Source organism: Drosophila santomea, chromosome X (genome assembly GCF_016746245.2).
Source record: "Drosophila santomea strain STO CAGO 1482 chromosome X, Prin_Dsan_1.1, whole genome shotgun sequence".
NCBI lineage: Eukaryota > Metazoa > Arthropoda > Insecta > Diptera > Drosophilidae > Drosophila > Drosophila santomea.
The window spans coordinates 2,909,492-2,925,902 of record NC_053021.2 but is presented as its reverse complement, the minus strand read 5'-3'; the positions used below and the strand labels follow the sequence as shown (position 1 = coordinate 2,925,902).

The 16,411-nt window shown below is 48.7% G+C and overlaps 3 protein-coding genes across 4 annotated transcripts; all 3 read left to right on the top strand.

Moving 5' to 3' along the window:
* Nucleotides 1-20: 20 nt before the first annotated feature.
* LOC120456890 lies at nucleotides 21-1,139 on the top strand. Its single transcript, XM_039643988.2, has one exon. It carries the CDS (start codon nucleotides 42-44, stop codon nucleotides 1,125-1,127), a length of 1,086 nt encoding a protein of 361 aa, XP_039499922.1. The 5' UTR covers nucleotides 21-41; the 3' UTR covers nucleotides 1,128-1,139.
* A 1,493-nt stretch (nucleotides 1,140-2,632) lies between these two features.
* Nucleotides 2,633-4,882, top strand: LOC120456887 (trichohyalin). The gene is made up of 2 exons (XM_039643984.2): nucleotides 2,633-4,500; nucleotides 4,564-4,882. The coding sequence occupies exons 1-2, from the start codon at nucleotides 2,633-2,635 to the stop codon at nucleotides 4,613-4,615; spliced, it is 1,920 nt and encodes a 639-aa protein (XP_039499918.1). The 3' UTR covers nucleotides 4,616-4,882.
* Nucleotides 4,883-9,929: 5,047 nt separating this feature from the next.
* On the top strand, nucleotides 9,930-16,365 carry LOC120456894 (larval cuticle protein A2B). 2 transcript variants are annotated; one of them, XM_039643993.2, is made up of 5 exons: nucleotides 9,930-10,014; nucleotides 10,485-10,795; nucleotides 11,629-14,015; nucleotides 14,085-15,226; nucleotides 15,292-16,365. In XM_039643993.2, exons 4-5 carry the CDS (start codon nucleotides 15,215-15,217, stop codon nucleotides 15,733-15,735), a joined length of 456 nt encoding a protein of 151 aa, XP_039499927.1. In that variant the 5' UTR covers nucleotides 9,930-10,014; nucleotides 10,485-10,795; nucleotides 11,629-14,015; nucleotides 14,085-15,214; the 3' UTR covers nucleotides 15,736-16,365. The 2 variants fall into 2 exon arrangements, with proteins under 2 accessions (XP_039499927.1, XP_039499926.1); XM_039643992.2 differs by having other exon boundaries at nucleotides 11,629-15,226.
* The last annotated feature ends 46 nt before the right edge of the window (nucleotides 16,366-16,411 follow it).

Sequence of the window (16,411 nt, the reverse complement as noted above, 5' to 3'; positions counted from 1 at the left end):
CAAAACAGTCAACTTCTTCGCCTTATCGACAATTGTTGAATATGTTTGACCGGAGTCCGTTTCGCACCGGTGGGTCACTGGGTTCCCGAGTATCCAGCTTCACGGAGCGCCACCACCGACGAGTACAGATGAGTCGCAACAAGTTGTACCTTTACCGCCTCAGTCGAGCCACCAGTTTGGTGCACCAACGACCGCCCCTGATGAACGCCAAGGCGCAGTCGGGATTCGATGTCCTGCACGAGGATGCCCGCATCTTTCTGGAGCGTACCAACGCGAATGTGCGCCTGCTACTGAATCTGTCGAAGATCAAGCGAACCAGAGGCACCATTGACATTGACGAGGGTCCACCGCTCGTTCCCAAATCGGCTCTACCACAAATGCGGCATAGACTGGATCTGGTGGAGCGTCACAACCTTTTGTTGGGTCGCCGCCTGTTGAGGATCCATGAGCGTGCAGCCGCCCAGCGGAAGCGGTCCAGCCGGCAATCGCCAACGAGCAGCATAAGGTGTCCCAGTGTGATGACCAATCGGTCCACTCTGGGTGAGAGTGAGGTGTTCGACAAGTACATTGGCTGGGATCTGGACATGCCCGTGGGAAACTTCGAACTGATGAGACTGCTCCGGCCCAGGATTGTGTTGCACTTCGGCCTGATGGACGGCCGGCCGTTGGGCCAAGTGGTGGTGCAGCTATATACGGAGGCGGCGCCGCTGGTGGTGCTGCAGTTCGTCCGCACTTGCCTGGCCCAGCGGTCGCATGAGTTCGCCGTGCGCCGGATCTTTCCACGTCTGTGGGTGGAGGGCTATCTCCTGAGCAGCTGCAAAAACAGCGGAGGCGAAGCGTCCTCACTAAGCTATCGCGATCCCATGGAGTTCGATACGCGCGTGGTGAGTCACGCTCGCTACGGTTGCGTCTTGTCCTGCGCCAAGGAGTTCTGTGTCCACGGCTTCCCCGGCGGAGCCATCAACTTTAGCATCAGCTTCAAGCCCCTGCCGGTGGCCATGGGTCAGCGCGTGGGCTTCGGTCGGGTGATTCGCGGCGACAAGGTCATCGTGGCCATGGAAGCTCATGGCACCAAGAATGGCAAAATCAGCCGGCCACTGCTCATCACCCACTGCGAAATGCTATAGGACATGATGGAGCTTCTGGAGGTACTTCTGGTGTTATAACGCAGAGAATCGTAATCGTGAAGGAATGATTCTATGCGTACTGAAATCGGAAGTCCTGCAGATTCATTTGAAACTCCCTCCCATTGAAATTCAACTTGATCTCTGTCCAACTGTTGGTTAAAGTACGAGTACAATTTATTTGGTTTCTGGATGGATAACTACCGACGATTCGGGCAATCCCCATAAACGAACATTGTAATAATATGTGCTTCTTGTATCGTGCATTCAAGCATATGGATAGTTATACATTATAGTCCTCCGTACGAGACTGGCTAGACTAGCGTTGAAGTTGCATACAAATATATATACGAGTAAGTGGTTTACGGATAGGCGAGTAAGAGAAGAAGCTGCTCAAATCCTTCAGCTCCATGACAATACGATCCCAAACAACAGCAACATTTAACTGGCTAAGTTTAACAGTGATTACATTTGGATAGTATAGATAGTAACCGAACTACGAATTGATTAAATGCTGGTTAATGCGGATAAGATGCAGATATATAAACCGTATAACTAGACTGTTTTGATACTTGGTTAAGTGATATTCTTAGTCGGCGTTTACTGCAACTCCAATTGCTTGGCCTTCCCAGTGATACTCCAGAAGTCCAGAAAGGGTCCATCCTCGAGCCTCCGGTTCCGAGGCAAACCGGAATTCGAAGAACCAAACAACCAACTCGCTCTCTGCTCGATTATCCTTGGAACTGTGAAGCTCTGCGAGCTGGCCGTGCCTGCTTTTATACCCGGAGTGGTTTCATGGCCATGACACCAGAGTCCGGGACACAGTTGCCAAGTCGATGGGCAATTTTATGCCCTGATGGCCATCTAAAGCGCCACAGGAGTATCCTCAATTATTGGGTTGGCTCCTTTGCTCGATGCACTCTAATTTGATTTTGATTGAATTGCGCTTATCGCAATTGTGCACTCGCTCCGGCAAAAACGGAGTTTCAGCATCCTCCTTCCAAGCATATGTACATATATTGACGTCACTGGTGCTTAACGAGCTCCGCAAATCGATTCCCTATTTTATTTATTGTTTATACGATTATGTACATATAACCACCATATACCCATATACCCATACACCCATATATACCCCCCACGTGACGTCACGGGCTTGGCAGTTTTCATTCATGGAAAATTGGAACAGGCGGCCGCGCATTAGGCTCACTCGAGTGGACAGTGGCGTCTGCGCCACTTGGAATTGCGTCTTGTGTCGTCTTGGTGGTGCAGTGGTGCACATGTGCGATAAGCGGAATTCAATCAATCAGCCCAGCAAATTGGGAGCAGGAAGTGCCAGCGTGGGTGTTGCCCAACTAAGTTTCTAGGCCGGATTCCGCTATAAAAGTGGCGACAATCCTCTAGCGAAGTCATTCCAGTTGCGTATCCTGCTGGTGACACAGCAGCGGACTGAATCTTCCAACTTCTTCTTTCGTACCTGACCACCAAGCACCACCGATCCACCGAGGATGAGACTACGGCTTTGCGTTCTGCTCCTTCTGCTCCACCTTGGCTGTTTAACTGTGACATGGGCGAGCAGCAGGCACTCCTGTGGCACTGACATCTGCAAAGAAGGCCGCTGGGATGGCCATCAACGCCAGGACGACTACGATGAGCACATGGTTTACAGACAAGGCGCCGCGGAGAGTCAGAGGAGAGTCCGCGTTGAGTCAGTGGCACGCGATGATCGTGGCAACGAAAGGCGCGAGGAAACTAGGGTTCGTTTGGACTCATCCCTGCGACTGGAGGCTCGCGAAGATCGTGATGAGCGACGTGAAGCTCGGGAAGAGCGGGAGCAGCCTCGTGAAACCCGTGAAGTTCGAGTGGACAGGCGTGCAGCTCGAGAAGACAAACTACTGGAGGTTCGCGAAGCTCGTGATGAGCGACGTGAAGCCCGGGAAGAGCGGGTGCAGCCTCGTGAAACACGTGAAGTTCGAGTGGACCGACGTGAAACTCGTGAAGATCGAGTAGACCGACGTGAATCCCGTGAAGATCGAGAGGACCGACGTGAATCCCGTGAAGATCGAGTGGAGGGTCGTGAAGCTCGCGTCGGACCCGTTGAGCAACGCGATGCTCGTGACAATCAAGTTGAGCACCGTCAAATTCGTGAGAACCGAGAGCAGCGACGTGAAACTCGAGAACAACGAGTTGAGCGACGCGACGTCCGCGAGGAACGTGTGGAGCGACGTGATGCCGACGAAGAGCAACGAGACACTCGTGAGGTTCGCAATCAGCCTCGTGAGGCACGTGAGAAACTGGTGGAGCGACGTGAGGAGCGCGAATCGGACAGGCGTGACTACGAAACTCGACGAGTAGCAGGGAACGACAGACGACTCGAACGCCGAGTAGAACGTGAAGTGTCCAGACGCGAGGAACGCGTTAATCGCCGTGACGAAGGAGCTAGGCTAGACAGGCAATTGTCCCGACGCATGGAGCGTGAACAACAAGAGCGAGACCCTGAGCAACGAAACGAACGGGAGAATCTTCGACGAGCAGAAGACCGGCGTGTTGAACGACGCGAAGAGCGAGAGAACCGAGTACGATTTGTTTTGGATGACAACTCTCGACGAAGCGAAGACCGCAAGGAAGAGCGTGACAATGAACGCAGGGTACAGCGACGGGAAGAGCGAGACTCAGCTAGGCGTGTAGAGCAAGAGGAAGACCTCGACAGGATCAACCAGCGCCGGGAAGAGAATGAAGTCGTGCGCCGTGCAGAACAAGAATCCTTCCGTCGATTCGACTTGCGAAGAGTGCAGGAAGACGTTATTCGCGATGAGGAGCGAAGGGTGGAGAGCAATATTAATCGTAGAGAAGACCGTGAAGATGAACGCAGGGAGGAACGAGCCGAGCGCAGGATGGAGCGCGTCGAAGAAGAAGTGCGGGCGGAAGAACGAGAACGAAAGGAATCCCGACGAGTTGAGCGAAGAGAAGTTCAACGGCGAGTAACTGGAGACGATTTCCGAACTAGCGAGCGGCGTGAGGAGCGAGAGGACACACGTCGAGTGGAGCGCGATGGTCTGGGAAGAGAGGAACAAGAAGTTGAGCAAGACGAGGAGCGCCGAGTGGAGAGCGTCGATATCCAAAGAGATGATCTTCAAAGGGAAGATCTTCGCCGAGAAGTACAGCGCCGCGAGGAACGGGTAGACCGTGAACGTGTTGAACGCCAGCTTTCCAGACGAGAGATTCGTGAGCCATTGGAAGAGCGTGTACTGCTTACCACCCAAGTGAAATCCAAAGGCTGGTTGAGCTATGGCAAACGGGAACTGCTGATGACCGGGCAGATCCTCCTCCTCGCCGCTCTCTACAAGAAGTCTACGGCCGGCGGCAAGGGCTTTGGGTGAGCATATTGTGCATGGTACTGGTACTGGAGAAAAGAAAAACTAAACAACTCTTTTTATAGCCATGCGCTGAGTGAGCAGATCCAGGGCTACTTGCAGGCCATTGGATGCTAGGATGCACAAAGGAAATCGACGGCCCTCCCCAAATGAGCAAACGGATATGGATCAAGGAAAACAGCATTACTACCCACAGAAAATGCAAACGGACCCGACAGCGAGCTACGAGCAGAGGGATGGGATGGGATACTCCGCCGGAGCATTGTACAATTTAATCCAACTGTTACTGTAACCAACAAACCCTTCCCCTTTCCTGTTGTAGCCAACAAAAGCATAACGAAAATATATGATGGGATGCTCGAGTAGCCGAGCATCTGCAAACTGCATTGCAATTCGTGAGTTTCGATTCCCAGCCACTTCCACCTCCACCTCCACCTCCAACCCCACCTCCTGGATAATTGGAGCAGTCGCATTCGCATTCGCATCCGAGGGACCGCAACTGTCCACTCACATGGCTGGGCATCCTTGGATGGCAGGATCCTTGAGGCAGCTTTTAAAACCGCCCACTTGGCCCGCCTCCTCTCGGATGCCACAGAAACCGAAACCGAAGCTGAAAGGCAAAATTATTATTGCGATTTTCCATGCCGTTTGCCTTCGTCCTTGCAGCCGCATTGCTCCTGAATATATCCTTTCTCCACCCACGTGTGTGTGTGTGTGTGTGTGTATCGAGGCTGATAAATTTCGCACATATTAGATGTTGGTCTGGTCTATTCATCTTTTTGGCTTTCAAGAGATTTCCCCTGATGGGGCCAGCCGTAGAAGCAGCAGTTTTTGGGGGCCGACAAGCAGCCAGTAAGCCATCCTTAATCAGTGAAACCAACACACAAATTTTACACAATTTTCATCTTTTGGGGATTATTTTGGGGGTGTGGACTGTGGAGTGTGTGTGAGTGTGATTGTGAGTGTGTGTCTGCTGCATAGCTGGATAGCTGGAGTGTGCACTTGTATCCGTATTTGTGTGGAAGTATCCTTGCCTTTGCCATGTTTGCCATGTTTGCCATGAGCTGGTTCCGAGTTGCTTTACTTACACTTATCCAGGGATACGAATTTCGTTCGGTAGGAACTCAGAATGTGAAGAGTGCACGCAGAGATAAAATCAAGTACTTCCTACTTTGGATTGCAATTTCAAAAAGTTGCCTGTTAAGTTGCTTACTTCATTAATGCACTTGATCCTAATAGGATCTACGATCGACAATCGACAATGAGTTTAAGGCAAGTGAAATATCACACAGAAGTATAAAATACACAACCGTTGTAAGGCTAACTCAAAACATACCCTTTCAGTTTGATGTATGCATATTCACAGAACCAAAGGATTTGCTTTTTTCCATCTATTTTTGTTTGCCATCTCTCGCTGGGTTTATTCATGGGGATTTTCATGAAGGGTTTAAATTCAATGCGAACTCTTCTTATACACACATATATATATATACATATATATGTTAAATCCGTGGGCCATGGAAGTGTGAAATATCAATACGCAATGTCTCTGGCAAATACTGGGGCTCCAGGATGGGGGATCCTGTGGCCAGGACACTGGGCAGGCTATGCGATATGAGAGCGCCACAAAAGAGCAATAAACCAACGGGAAAACATCATAAAAAATGCAGTTTTCAATATTTATACGAATTAAATAATTCACTGGCATTGGCCGGGCCAAAGAGGAGCTTCCAAAAACCAAAGTGAAACCCAGATTCCTACATATATATGTATGTATATATATTTAGACAAGGCGAAAAGGATCCGGTTGCGAAAGGAAAAAGCAAGCAGTAGGTTCTGCCTCCCTCTCTCAAAAACTTGTGACTCTGGTGGCCGGGCTGCTTTTACTGGGCATTTTACGAGTATTTGAGGTTTATTTTATGCCCCCAAACACAGACAAGCACACAGAAACACACACACACACTCGCCGGAATGCAAAACAACATAAATTCGGTGTCAGAAATCATAAATTTCAATAAAATAAAAGCAGCGAAGCGCCAAATAAATACGTGGGGTGGCAGCTGGGGGCTTTTGGGGCGCCACCACCTAATGGGGTTAGATTGTGGGGCAAATTACAGCTACGCTAAAAGTAATAAGCAGACGCGCAGTTTTTTAAGCTCATATTGCAATATTTTGTAAATTAATGGACTCTATATGGCATACATTTTTGACTAAATTATTTACAGCTCAGTAATCCGGATTCAGTTAAAAATGCACTTCAGAATGGTAGGAAAAAATGGAAAAAATAAGAGTATAAAAATATCTGCATTATTTTGACCTTAGCTGTTGATGTGTGTGTGTGTGTGTGTGTGTGTGTTGCCACGCTTCACTTGGCTAAGTAAAAGCAACAGCCAAGTGCAAAATATATTTTCTTTAAAGCGGGCGTGAGAAAAGGCAAAATAGAAACGAGGAGGACACAAAAGGAAAGTCCTTGGGAAAGTGTGTGTGTGAGTGTGTGTTTTGCATAATTTAATGGACGACTGGGGAGGTGGTGGGGGTCGTGGAAGGGGAGGTGGTGGTAGGGGAGGCTGTTGGCAAGGATGCAGGATACCCGCCATAAAGTGGCCACCAGGCTGCCGCAGGATGCTTTCTATCAAGTCAAGGTAACGGCCGAAACTTGAGAAATATTTCATGAGGCGAACGCGGCAAATGTGTTGCAACACACACACACACACACACCACCAAATTGATGGAGAAATGGGGGAAAACACTGCGTTTTTTTTTTTACATTTTTCCAGCTTTTTCCACCTTTTCTCTTTGCCATTTGCCAGGAATTTTATAAATTATCAATTTCACTCGCCCCACTGAAAGGCTAAAAAGCAAAGCAAATAAAAAGGCAAAAAGCGAACAGAGCGCGCACACAAAATAAATAAATGCAATAAGCGAAGGCAAATGGAAAATGGGTAAAATTGGGGAAAATTGGAAAACCGCAGAAATTGCAATCGAAAATCCGCCACAAGTTGCCATTAAATGTCAGTCCCCGAAAGGGGGAAATGTGCAGTTAAATAAAAATCAAAGCGGTTTACGTTATCAGCAGCCAGCGATGCTGCTGCCAGTCGAAGAAGAAGTTGCGTTGACAGAATTTCCCAACTTGCTCGCCCACTTTTCCACTTGCCCGCCCACTTTTCCCCTTGCCCGCCCACTTTTTGCCTGCGCCCTCGGCGGCATTCTGCATTCGGTGGCGTAGCAAATGCGAAATTGGTTTATGCAACAGACTTTTATGGTGCCGATCGGGCGTCGAGCATTTGGCAAATGCCAAACTCCGAGTGACGTACAGCCGGATTCACCGAATGTCAGGCTACTGCATTCACTGCATTCACTGCATTCACTGCATTCAGAAAAATGCACTTTCCAAATCTCTGCCAATTTGAATTTATTGCATATATCCCTAAGACAGCTATAAACTTGCATTTAGCCTAATGGCATTTTCTAATGCGCAAAGCAAGTGAAAGAGTCCTACGTTGCTTTCAATAGATACACTAATTTTTTTGCAGTGCACAAGGTCTGCAGGTTGCCGACTGGGGGCGGTTCGATGCCAGCATCAATCGCAGTTGTGCAAATAAATTTGCCGTTCACGTACATGAAAGCCGCTTGCACAGGCATGCAATCATCCTCAAATATTGTCCCAATCCAAATCCAAATCCAAATGCGAATCCCAATTGCAGCCGTCTCCTGGATTTTGAAAGGCGACCGATTCGGATCGGATTTGGTTTTTGGATTTGAACCTGGGGGATTTGGGTTTGACTAGGCGCCGTCATCTAGGTTAGCCATCATCTCATTCGATTTCATCGCATCTCATCTCGCACCTGTTCGATGGCCACACAATACCAATGATGACACTTGCTTGGGCTTGAGCTGAGTTTTATGGCTTCTTAGATATTTATAGATTGCCACTGCTCAAGGGTAACGGATGACTTCCCACCTCCACCGCACTCCCCCAAAAGTGGCATCGAAATGGATCCTGGCAAGCTGGGATTCTGGGATTCTGGGATTCTGGGCTGTCGTTGCCCAACGGAGCAGAAAAAATTGCTGCACTCAGACTCGGCACTCCGGCAATTTTTGGGGCGTGGATGAATGTGAATGTGGGCGGAGTGGGGCGGACTGGGTGGCATTTTCAGGGGGCGTCGGTGCACCCTAAACGATAGCAGGCAAAGTCAATTTAGTGAAAATGCGAGGCAGCAAGTGAAATGTCATAGCCAAGTGGTTGGGCTGTGGGGCGACCTTCGTGATACCAAGCCACCCCTTTTACCACACCTTTTACCACCCCTTTTACCACCCCCTTTACCACCCACCAACAGCTGTCATTGTCAGTGGGCCACATGCTGTCTTCCCCTTTTTCTTTTTCTTTTCCTTTCTTTTTCAGCAGCTGCAAGCTGCACTTTTCCTTAAAGACGAACTCCCCATCGATTGTTAAACTTACTGCCATAAACACAAGGCGCTTGCACTGTGTTTGCCACATATCTTCAAATATTTCAACTAATAATACCGACGTACAACGTACAACGTGAGTGCTGCTAAAACTCAGTTTATAAAATATTCCACAAGTTGGAGATGATAGTAAAGTAAAGATTTTTATTGGCGACAAGCCGCCAGGGATCTTTGCAACACCTCAAAATGTACTTTTTGGCAAGCATTCGTTTGCTGAACTTCGTTTCTATGAAAGCCGGGTTTTTCACACAGTCCATTTCTCCATTTCCCCCCCACATTTTCACCCCATTTTCCAGTTCCTCCCACTTGGCAGTTCGACTTTGACAGTTTGCCGAAGGAGAGCAGCTTTAAGCCACATTTGGCAAAAACTTCGCAGCAGTAATCCCAGTGGCTCATGTGTCCTGGCAGCTGCAAGCAATCAGTGGGAAAAATGGAGCGCGCGGAAAATGCCTTTGCATGCTGGGTGTTAACTGCATTCCGCATTCCGCATCCCTTATAATTGCCATATCACTCGCCATGCACTCCATTTTCCGGCCCTCACCTTTTTCGGCGATGGGCGATGGGCGATGGCACCACTGTGATGAAAATTCAATTTGAAATGCGCGAACAGCAAGCAAACTGGCCACGCCCACCAAGCCCACTAGGTGACCTGCAAGGTGGGCGTGGGGCGATGGGCGTGGGGCGATGGGCACAAAACGAACTGAAAATGAAATTGTCTAAACAAGTTACGAAGCCCTGGAAAACTGGGCCAACAATGGACCAGTCCATTCGCCAAACAACAAACAAACAGATATCAATGACTTTTTATGGGTCCAACGATAGCTGGATATTCTGTTTCGAAATATGCGATTCTGTGAAGTTCTGGTTAATTCTTTGTCTAGTTTATTGCCTGCCAACTTGCAAAGTTCCTTTAGTTGCTGTCAATGAATTGATAATCATTTAATACTCGAAGCGCATTTGGAGTTTCATAACGTGTTGCCACAATGCGCTTGATTAACTTCGATTTAGTAGCTCCCTTTGGGAAAAACAAGGGAAACAGGCAGCAAATTGTACACAGTTCACCTGTCAATTGCAATTTATGCAAGGGGGTTAAGGGTCGATGGGGGGTTAAGGGGCCCAGATACCAGAATGCAGAATTAAGGATCCACTGGCAGTGGCAAATAAAAAGGTGTTGATGGACTGCGACATGACTGCACAAATTGCATGGACACGGGTTTGGCATATGGCCAGAATCGTATAAAACAGCACAGGGCCTTCAGTTCAATAGAGGCGAATGGGCGAATGGGCGGCTGGGCGGCAGGGGGCGTGGTCACATTGCAGTTGCAACTGCAGTCACAGCTAATTAAACGCGAAAAGTGCAGCGGGGGAGTTGCAACTGTTGCCAATTTTACAGCCACCGAAACGGATGTTGAAAACAGTGATGCTCGCCTTTTAACTTTCAAATCTTTTACGTTACTTACTAAAAATAATAGTATTGCTAGGCAAAGTAAGTAATATATGTCTATTTGTTGCTTTCCAGCTGAGCTTCTTCATGAGCCACATTCACCACATTTCTCACCACTGACTGGATGCACATAGAGATGAAGGCGGCAGTCCAATGAGGGCGTGGCACGGGGGGCCGGAATCGATGCCGCTTTCAATTGGAATTCAATTCGAGCTGGTCCGCGAGAGCAAATTAAATGAGGTAGCCACGGATCTGCGCATCCTGTCCAGCTCCCATGGCCATCCAAATCTGGTATCGCCATGCGAAACCCATGTGGTTTTGGCCCTCGCCGCAGAGGAACTGGAATTAGAATGGAAAATAATTGCAGCTGGCGCCGTTTCAATTAGGTACGTTGCATGAATTTGCCAATGCAGCTGAATCCCCTGACCACCCAATCCGACTGCCAATCCCACTACCAATACCAATACCAATACCAGTTCCAAAACCCAGCCCAGTCCAAAGCCCCAAACCCAACTCCAAAAGTCTAGACCCTGGATACTGGTCCCAGTCCCAGTTGCACTAGCAGTCGCACTTATATTCCAGCACATCCCCCTCAATTTGCTGCTAATTGCACGGCAGTATGCACTGTGAAAAAAAAGAAAAGAGAACTGCAAAATGTTTACTTTTATTTGCATAATTTCCCCAGCTGATTTCTCTTAGTTTTGTATGCAGCTTATGGCGCTTCCAATGCAGCAATCATATAAAACTCTCTACTTTTTGCAACATGCCACATTTTCACGCAGTGCACGCCGCTGGGCAGCTCCGAAATTGAGTGGCCACAGCGGAGCTGCAACCGCCTTAACCCCTGTTTGCCAGCTGTTGGCCGTTTCCCCTGCAATTTGCCAACTGCACTCGAGGGATGCATTCTGCTGACCGACTCTCTCTGCGACTCCACCGTCTGGTGTCTCGCCCTCTGTGGGCCAAAGAGGATTGCACATGCGGATGCGGATGCGGATGTGGATGTGGATGGTTGGTATCCAGTTAACCACAAAGTGGAAGCCTAAAAATTCACCAGGATCCGGTCTGGAGATGCATGCGCTTTCATCGACTTGGCGAATTATGCTTGGCCATAAATCAAGCAGTGTCCTCGCCATATTGCCATTTCTATTCCCAGTTATATTTCCATTTCTATTTCTATTTCTATTTCCATTTTTATTTCCATTTCCATTTCGATTTCCAGTTCATTTCGTCGCCATTAGTTGCCATCGAATCGCAAATAACTCAACTCACATGAATTCTCGGCTCGGAATTGATAATTGATTTGGCCATTATGATGTGCCGCCGTGCCAGAATGCCACATCATCATCGAACGCCAGCCAGAGTCCACCCATCAGTCATCAGTCACTCATCACCCACTCATCAGTCACTCATCACCCACTCATCACCCACACTCTCGCAGCTCATCAGCTGTCCATTGCGGGGAATTAAAGCCAATCGCCGATGAATGGGGCTGTGCCACGTGACTAGGAATCACAAAAATGGGTAACTGCACTTAGAAATAGCTTTATTTACTGATTTATGATCGATCAAGCAAAGGATGTACTAAGAATACTTATCTTTTACTTACGAAAAACATATTATAGTTACGCCGCAGCACGAAGATCGTTGTGGCTTTATCGTTTTGGATGAATTTGCAACTCAAAATTGTTAGTGCAAACTTGCAACATCAAAGGGAGCAGTAGAAATGTTGTAGAAACTAGTTGCCTCACTTTTCGCCCCAAACAGGTCCTGCGGCGAATTCGGCAGAGCTTTGAAACGGATATATACACCCACCCCCCCACATTTTGGATTTAAGTTGAGGCAGATCCCGGCGATGTCAGAAGTTGGCAGCATTTACTTCATTGTGCTTAACACTTTCCGCTTTGCCAGGCGCCGCTTGACAGCCTCCTCCTTTGGCCACGCCTCCTTTGGCCCCCAATCCCCTAGGTCCTCCCATCCCCCACCAACCCAACTCCAGCCCGCACTCTGCCCCTCCAACGCTCGCCGAGCTTAGGACTTCCTGCGGGTGTTGCAAAGTTGTGCGGCATGGCTGATGTATGCTCATATAACTTTGCCACTAACGATGAGCTCATGAGCTGCATAGTAATGAGCCAACGTCGGCGAGGGCCCAGTACCAGGCCCACTATTCCGTTGCTTGTAATCCTCGAGGATGGAGGTGCGCGGTGAGGGCTTGAGCCAGGCACAGCCCACAACCCAGCCCCCATCCAAAGTGCATCCATTTCGCATTTATCGACTCAATATGCCCAACCCTCGGCCGGCCATCAGTCGCCGTGTTATGGCCATGAATGCCGCACGATTAATCTGCCAACCGATTTCCCGTTGACGCAACAACAATGCCCAGCTAATGCGGGCCAATTATTCATATTTCCAAATCAAGAACTTTCCTTTCGATTGCCTTCACCTGCGGGATCTGCCTCGTTGGTGAGCTGGTGAAGAAGTGGGGGATTTGGGGGCAAACTTATGAGGGGCAAACTTATGAGGGGCAAACTTATGAACTTGTCCTGCCTGCCGACTGATTCGCTTTGATTAACATTTGCATACGCATGTCTGGCCATTCCTGTTTGCTACTGCGACATGCATACCAAGTATCCTTCTCGTCCTGCGGCGAATTTGGAATTTATTTTGATTTAATCTATACACTTCTTTCGTACAGAAACTACTGATGCATTTAACTAGGAGAACCACCTGCCACCTTTTAATTATAACGCAGCTAGTTTTCAAGTGTTTAATTGCAGTTTGCGAGTGCTAAATACTTGATTTATTTTTTCTGCGTATATATGCACATCTGCAGCCGATCTGCAGCTACTTGGGGCTACTATTTAGCTGCTCAGCTTCAAGTGGGCCAAGTGGATGGCTATGAAGGCTGTGGAGGTTATGGAGGTTATGGGTGCATGGGGTTTCGCCTCCGGGCATCGTCTTTTCAATTAGCCCAATGCAAAGCATTCTGCTAGTGGGGAGCAATGGAAAAACCCCCCCCAAAAAACCGCCGCCCTTGAAGGCCTCCACTAAAACTCAGACCATTGCGTTACAAGTGCAAATTAGTCGAGAGTGCCAACAAATTTAACGAGCAAATTTACACTCAGCGAGCAGCGGCAGCAACAGAAGGGCATTTTCTGGAGGCGATTTTCACCCGGAGGTGGGTTTTCGGCTGTTTCCGGGCATTTCGGTGGGCATTTCCGGGGGGGGAGGGGGAGGGGCATCCGGGGGCTTCTGCGGGTTCCGGAGGCCATGAACCGAGTGCATGTCCCTGGCCCGATCTCACAGCAAATGCCCCGTACTTTCTGTTCCATTCAAAGGCAGTTGCAAATTCGCCTGCCATTTTTTCGGGCCGGGGATTCCCCCAGCTGCCTGTGTTTTAATTTAAGCAACACGGGGTTGGCACAAAAAGGAGGAAAAGCAAGGAGGAGCAGAAGGAGGAGGAGCTGGTGGCGGAGGAGCAGGAGGAGGAGGAGGAAAAGTGAAAAGCCTTGTGGCAGGGCGAACCTTTTCCCCGATTCTCGACCCGCTTTTCCGTTTGTCTTATTACGCCTGGGCGTTGGCCACTTTTTTCTTTTTTGGCTCGGCGCCGTAAGTATTTCCTTTGATTCCGTAGGCCGTGTGTGTTTGTCGTTGGAAATTGACTCAAAAATACAGCAGGACAGCAGGATACAGCGGAGGAGAGCTGGATTCTGGATGCTGGATACTGGAACCTTTGGTACTTTGGACTCGGTATCTGAGCCAATCTGACAGAGTGCAGAGCCCAGAGCCAGCTGTGAACCCATGTCAACTTTAATTGAATTTGATAGAACGGATATTTAGCCAAGGTCCTGCACCATTTACACCATTAGGCGGACGAAGGACCTCCTGCTGGCCAAGGACCTTCGTCGCAGTCCACGACTCATATTAGTAATTAAATTTGGTAGTGGGCGTACGTTTGTTTTTCCGTCACATCAGCCTGTCTGCATTTTTCCCACAGGCACATTATTTTCACATTTGTGAAAGTTCAAGCAAATTTTTACGCCAGCCAAGAAAGGCATGGAATATTTTGTGGTTCAAATCTTGTGAGTTATCTTAAAGCGGCATTCATTTCTTTCTGCCTGCGTGGCTTTTTGGGGGCCTTAATAATTTAGTGACTGGAGCAATCGCTCAAATTCTGCAGCCATGACTGGTCGTTTATGGATTTCCCAGCTGAAGATGACAGCCCACGACGATGATGATGATTAAAATATTACTTTCGCCGGCTGCTCGGTTACTTGGTTACTCTGTTGCTCTGAGCAGCTTATACTTTGGATCTATGGATCTATGGATCTATGTAGAGCTATGTAGCTAAGTATTTCGATTTATGTCATTGGGAGCATTAGGAGCATTGCTGTTGTAATTAACGTGGCTCGCTTGTTGGCCCAGACCGGTTTGCCAAAAGAAATATCCACCATGTCTCGTTTCTTCTGTATGAATGTCACATTAACTGGCATGGCACACACAAGTGTGTGTATGCTGTGTGTACTGTATGTATGTTGCATTATTTCAATTATGTTGTTGCTGCCAATTGCTCCATTTGCCCCACAAAAGGTCCACAAAGTCGGCCTTGGGCATTATTGTGTTCGAATTGGGTTTTGGTTTTAGGTTTCTTTTTCCAGATTTGAGTAATGAGTGGCAAGTGCGGCGTTACATTTGCTAAATTATTTGGACTATAAAGGCCGCCAACAGCGCCGCACTTGTTATCAAACAGCAGCCAACGCTCCACGCACCAACAGCCCTCGCCTTGCAGTCCAAATCCAGCTCATAAAATGGCATTCAAGGTGGGTTGTAGAAGCCTAACGGATAGCTACCTATTCACTTACTAAACATTCGAATATCCCTGCAGTTTGTGGCCCTCCTCGCTCTGATCGCCGCCGCCAGTGCCGGTGTCCTGCCCGCCGCCCAGGTGTACCACCATGCTGCTCCGGTGGTGGCCACCTATGCGGCACCAGTTCCCGTCGCCGCCACCGGCGCCATCCTGAAGACCGTGGCCCAGCCGGTGCTGGCCAAGGCCGATGAGGAGTACGACCCGCATCCGCAGTACAAGTACGCCTACGATGTGCAGGACGCCCTCTCCGGCGACTCCAAGAGCCAGGTGGAGGAGCGAGACGGCGACGTGGTCCGCGGCGAGTACTCCCTGGTGGATGCCGATGGCTTCAAGCGCACGGTGCAGTACACCGCCGATCCCATCAACGGGTTCAATGCCGTGGTCAACCGGGAACCGCTGGTGAGGACCGTGGTCAAGACCGTGGCTCCAGTGGCTCCCGTCTACGCCGCCTATCACCACTAAGCCAGGACATAACCACTTCAATGCCATTTTTGTTGACTTAGTTGTAGGGTTCTTAACTGCAAATATATATGTGACTTTTTGTTTGAAAACTTAACGATATGATCGGATTTCACCTACTTCTGTAGCTGTTTAAATAGAAGTTCTATGTTTTATATGTTATATATGTTATATGTATCCAGTTCCAGCATTTGCAGCACTCGTGGAGTGCGGAGTAAATCAAAGGCACACCCATATCCTTATGTACATGTGGCATCCTCTGGGCTCCGCATTACTTTTTACTTTCCATGCCGTTGCGATGCCGTTTGCCTTTGTTATTAAATTGCCAGCCACATTGCGCACACTGGGGAGTATTTATTAAGTCATAATCTCCCATATGTGGGCTATATATATTCTGCGATGGGTGGCAGTGGGTGTGGCAGTGGGCGTGGCAGTGGGTGTAATTGTGGCAACAACACACACGCGCATAGATGTAAACGCCGTGCAGTTTGCACCAGAGAACTGCAGCCAGCCACCTGAACTCTAAGTGCACCCACTAAACACCGGGTGTCTCAGCACTCTATTTGGGGCAAAAACAAACACCCGGGTGTTTACTATTAAATAATATTTATGTTTAATTAACACTATTCCATTTCTATTGTTCTAGCTGGCACTCAAAATGGAATTATAAAATTATAAG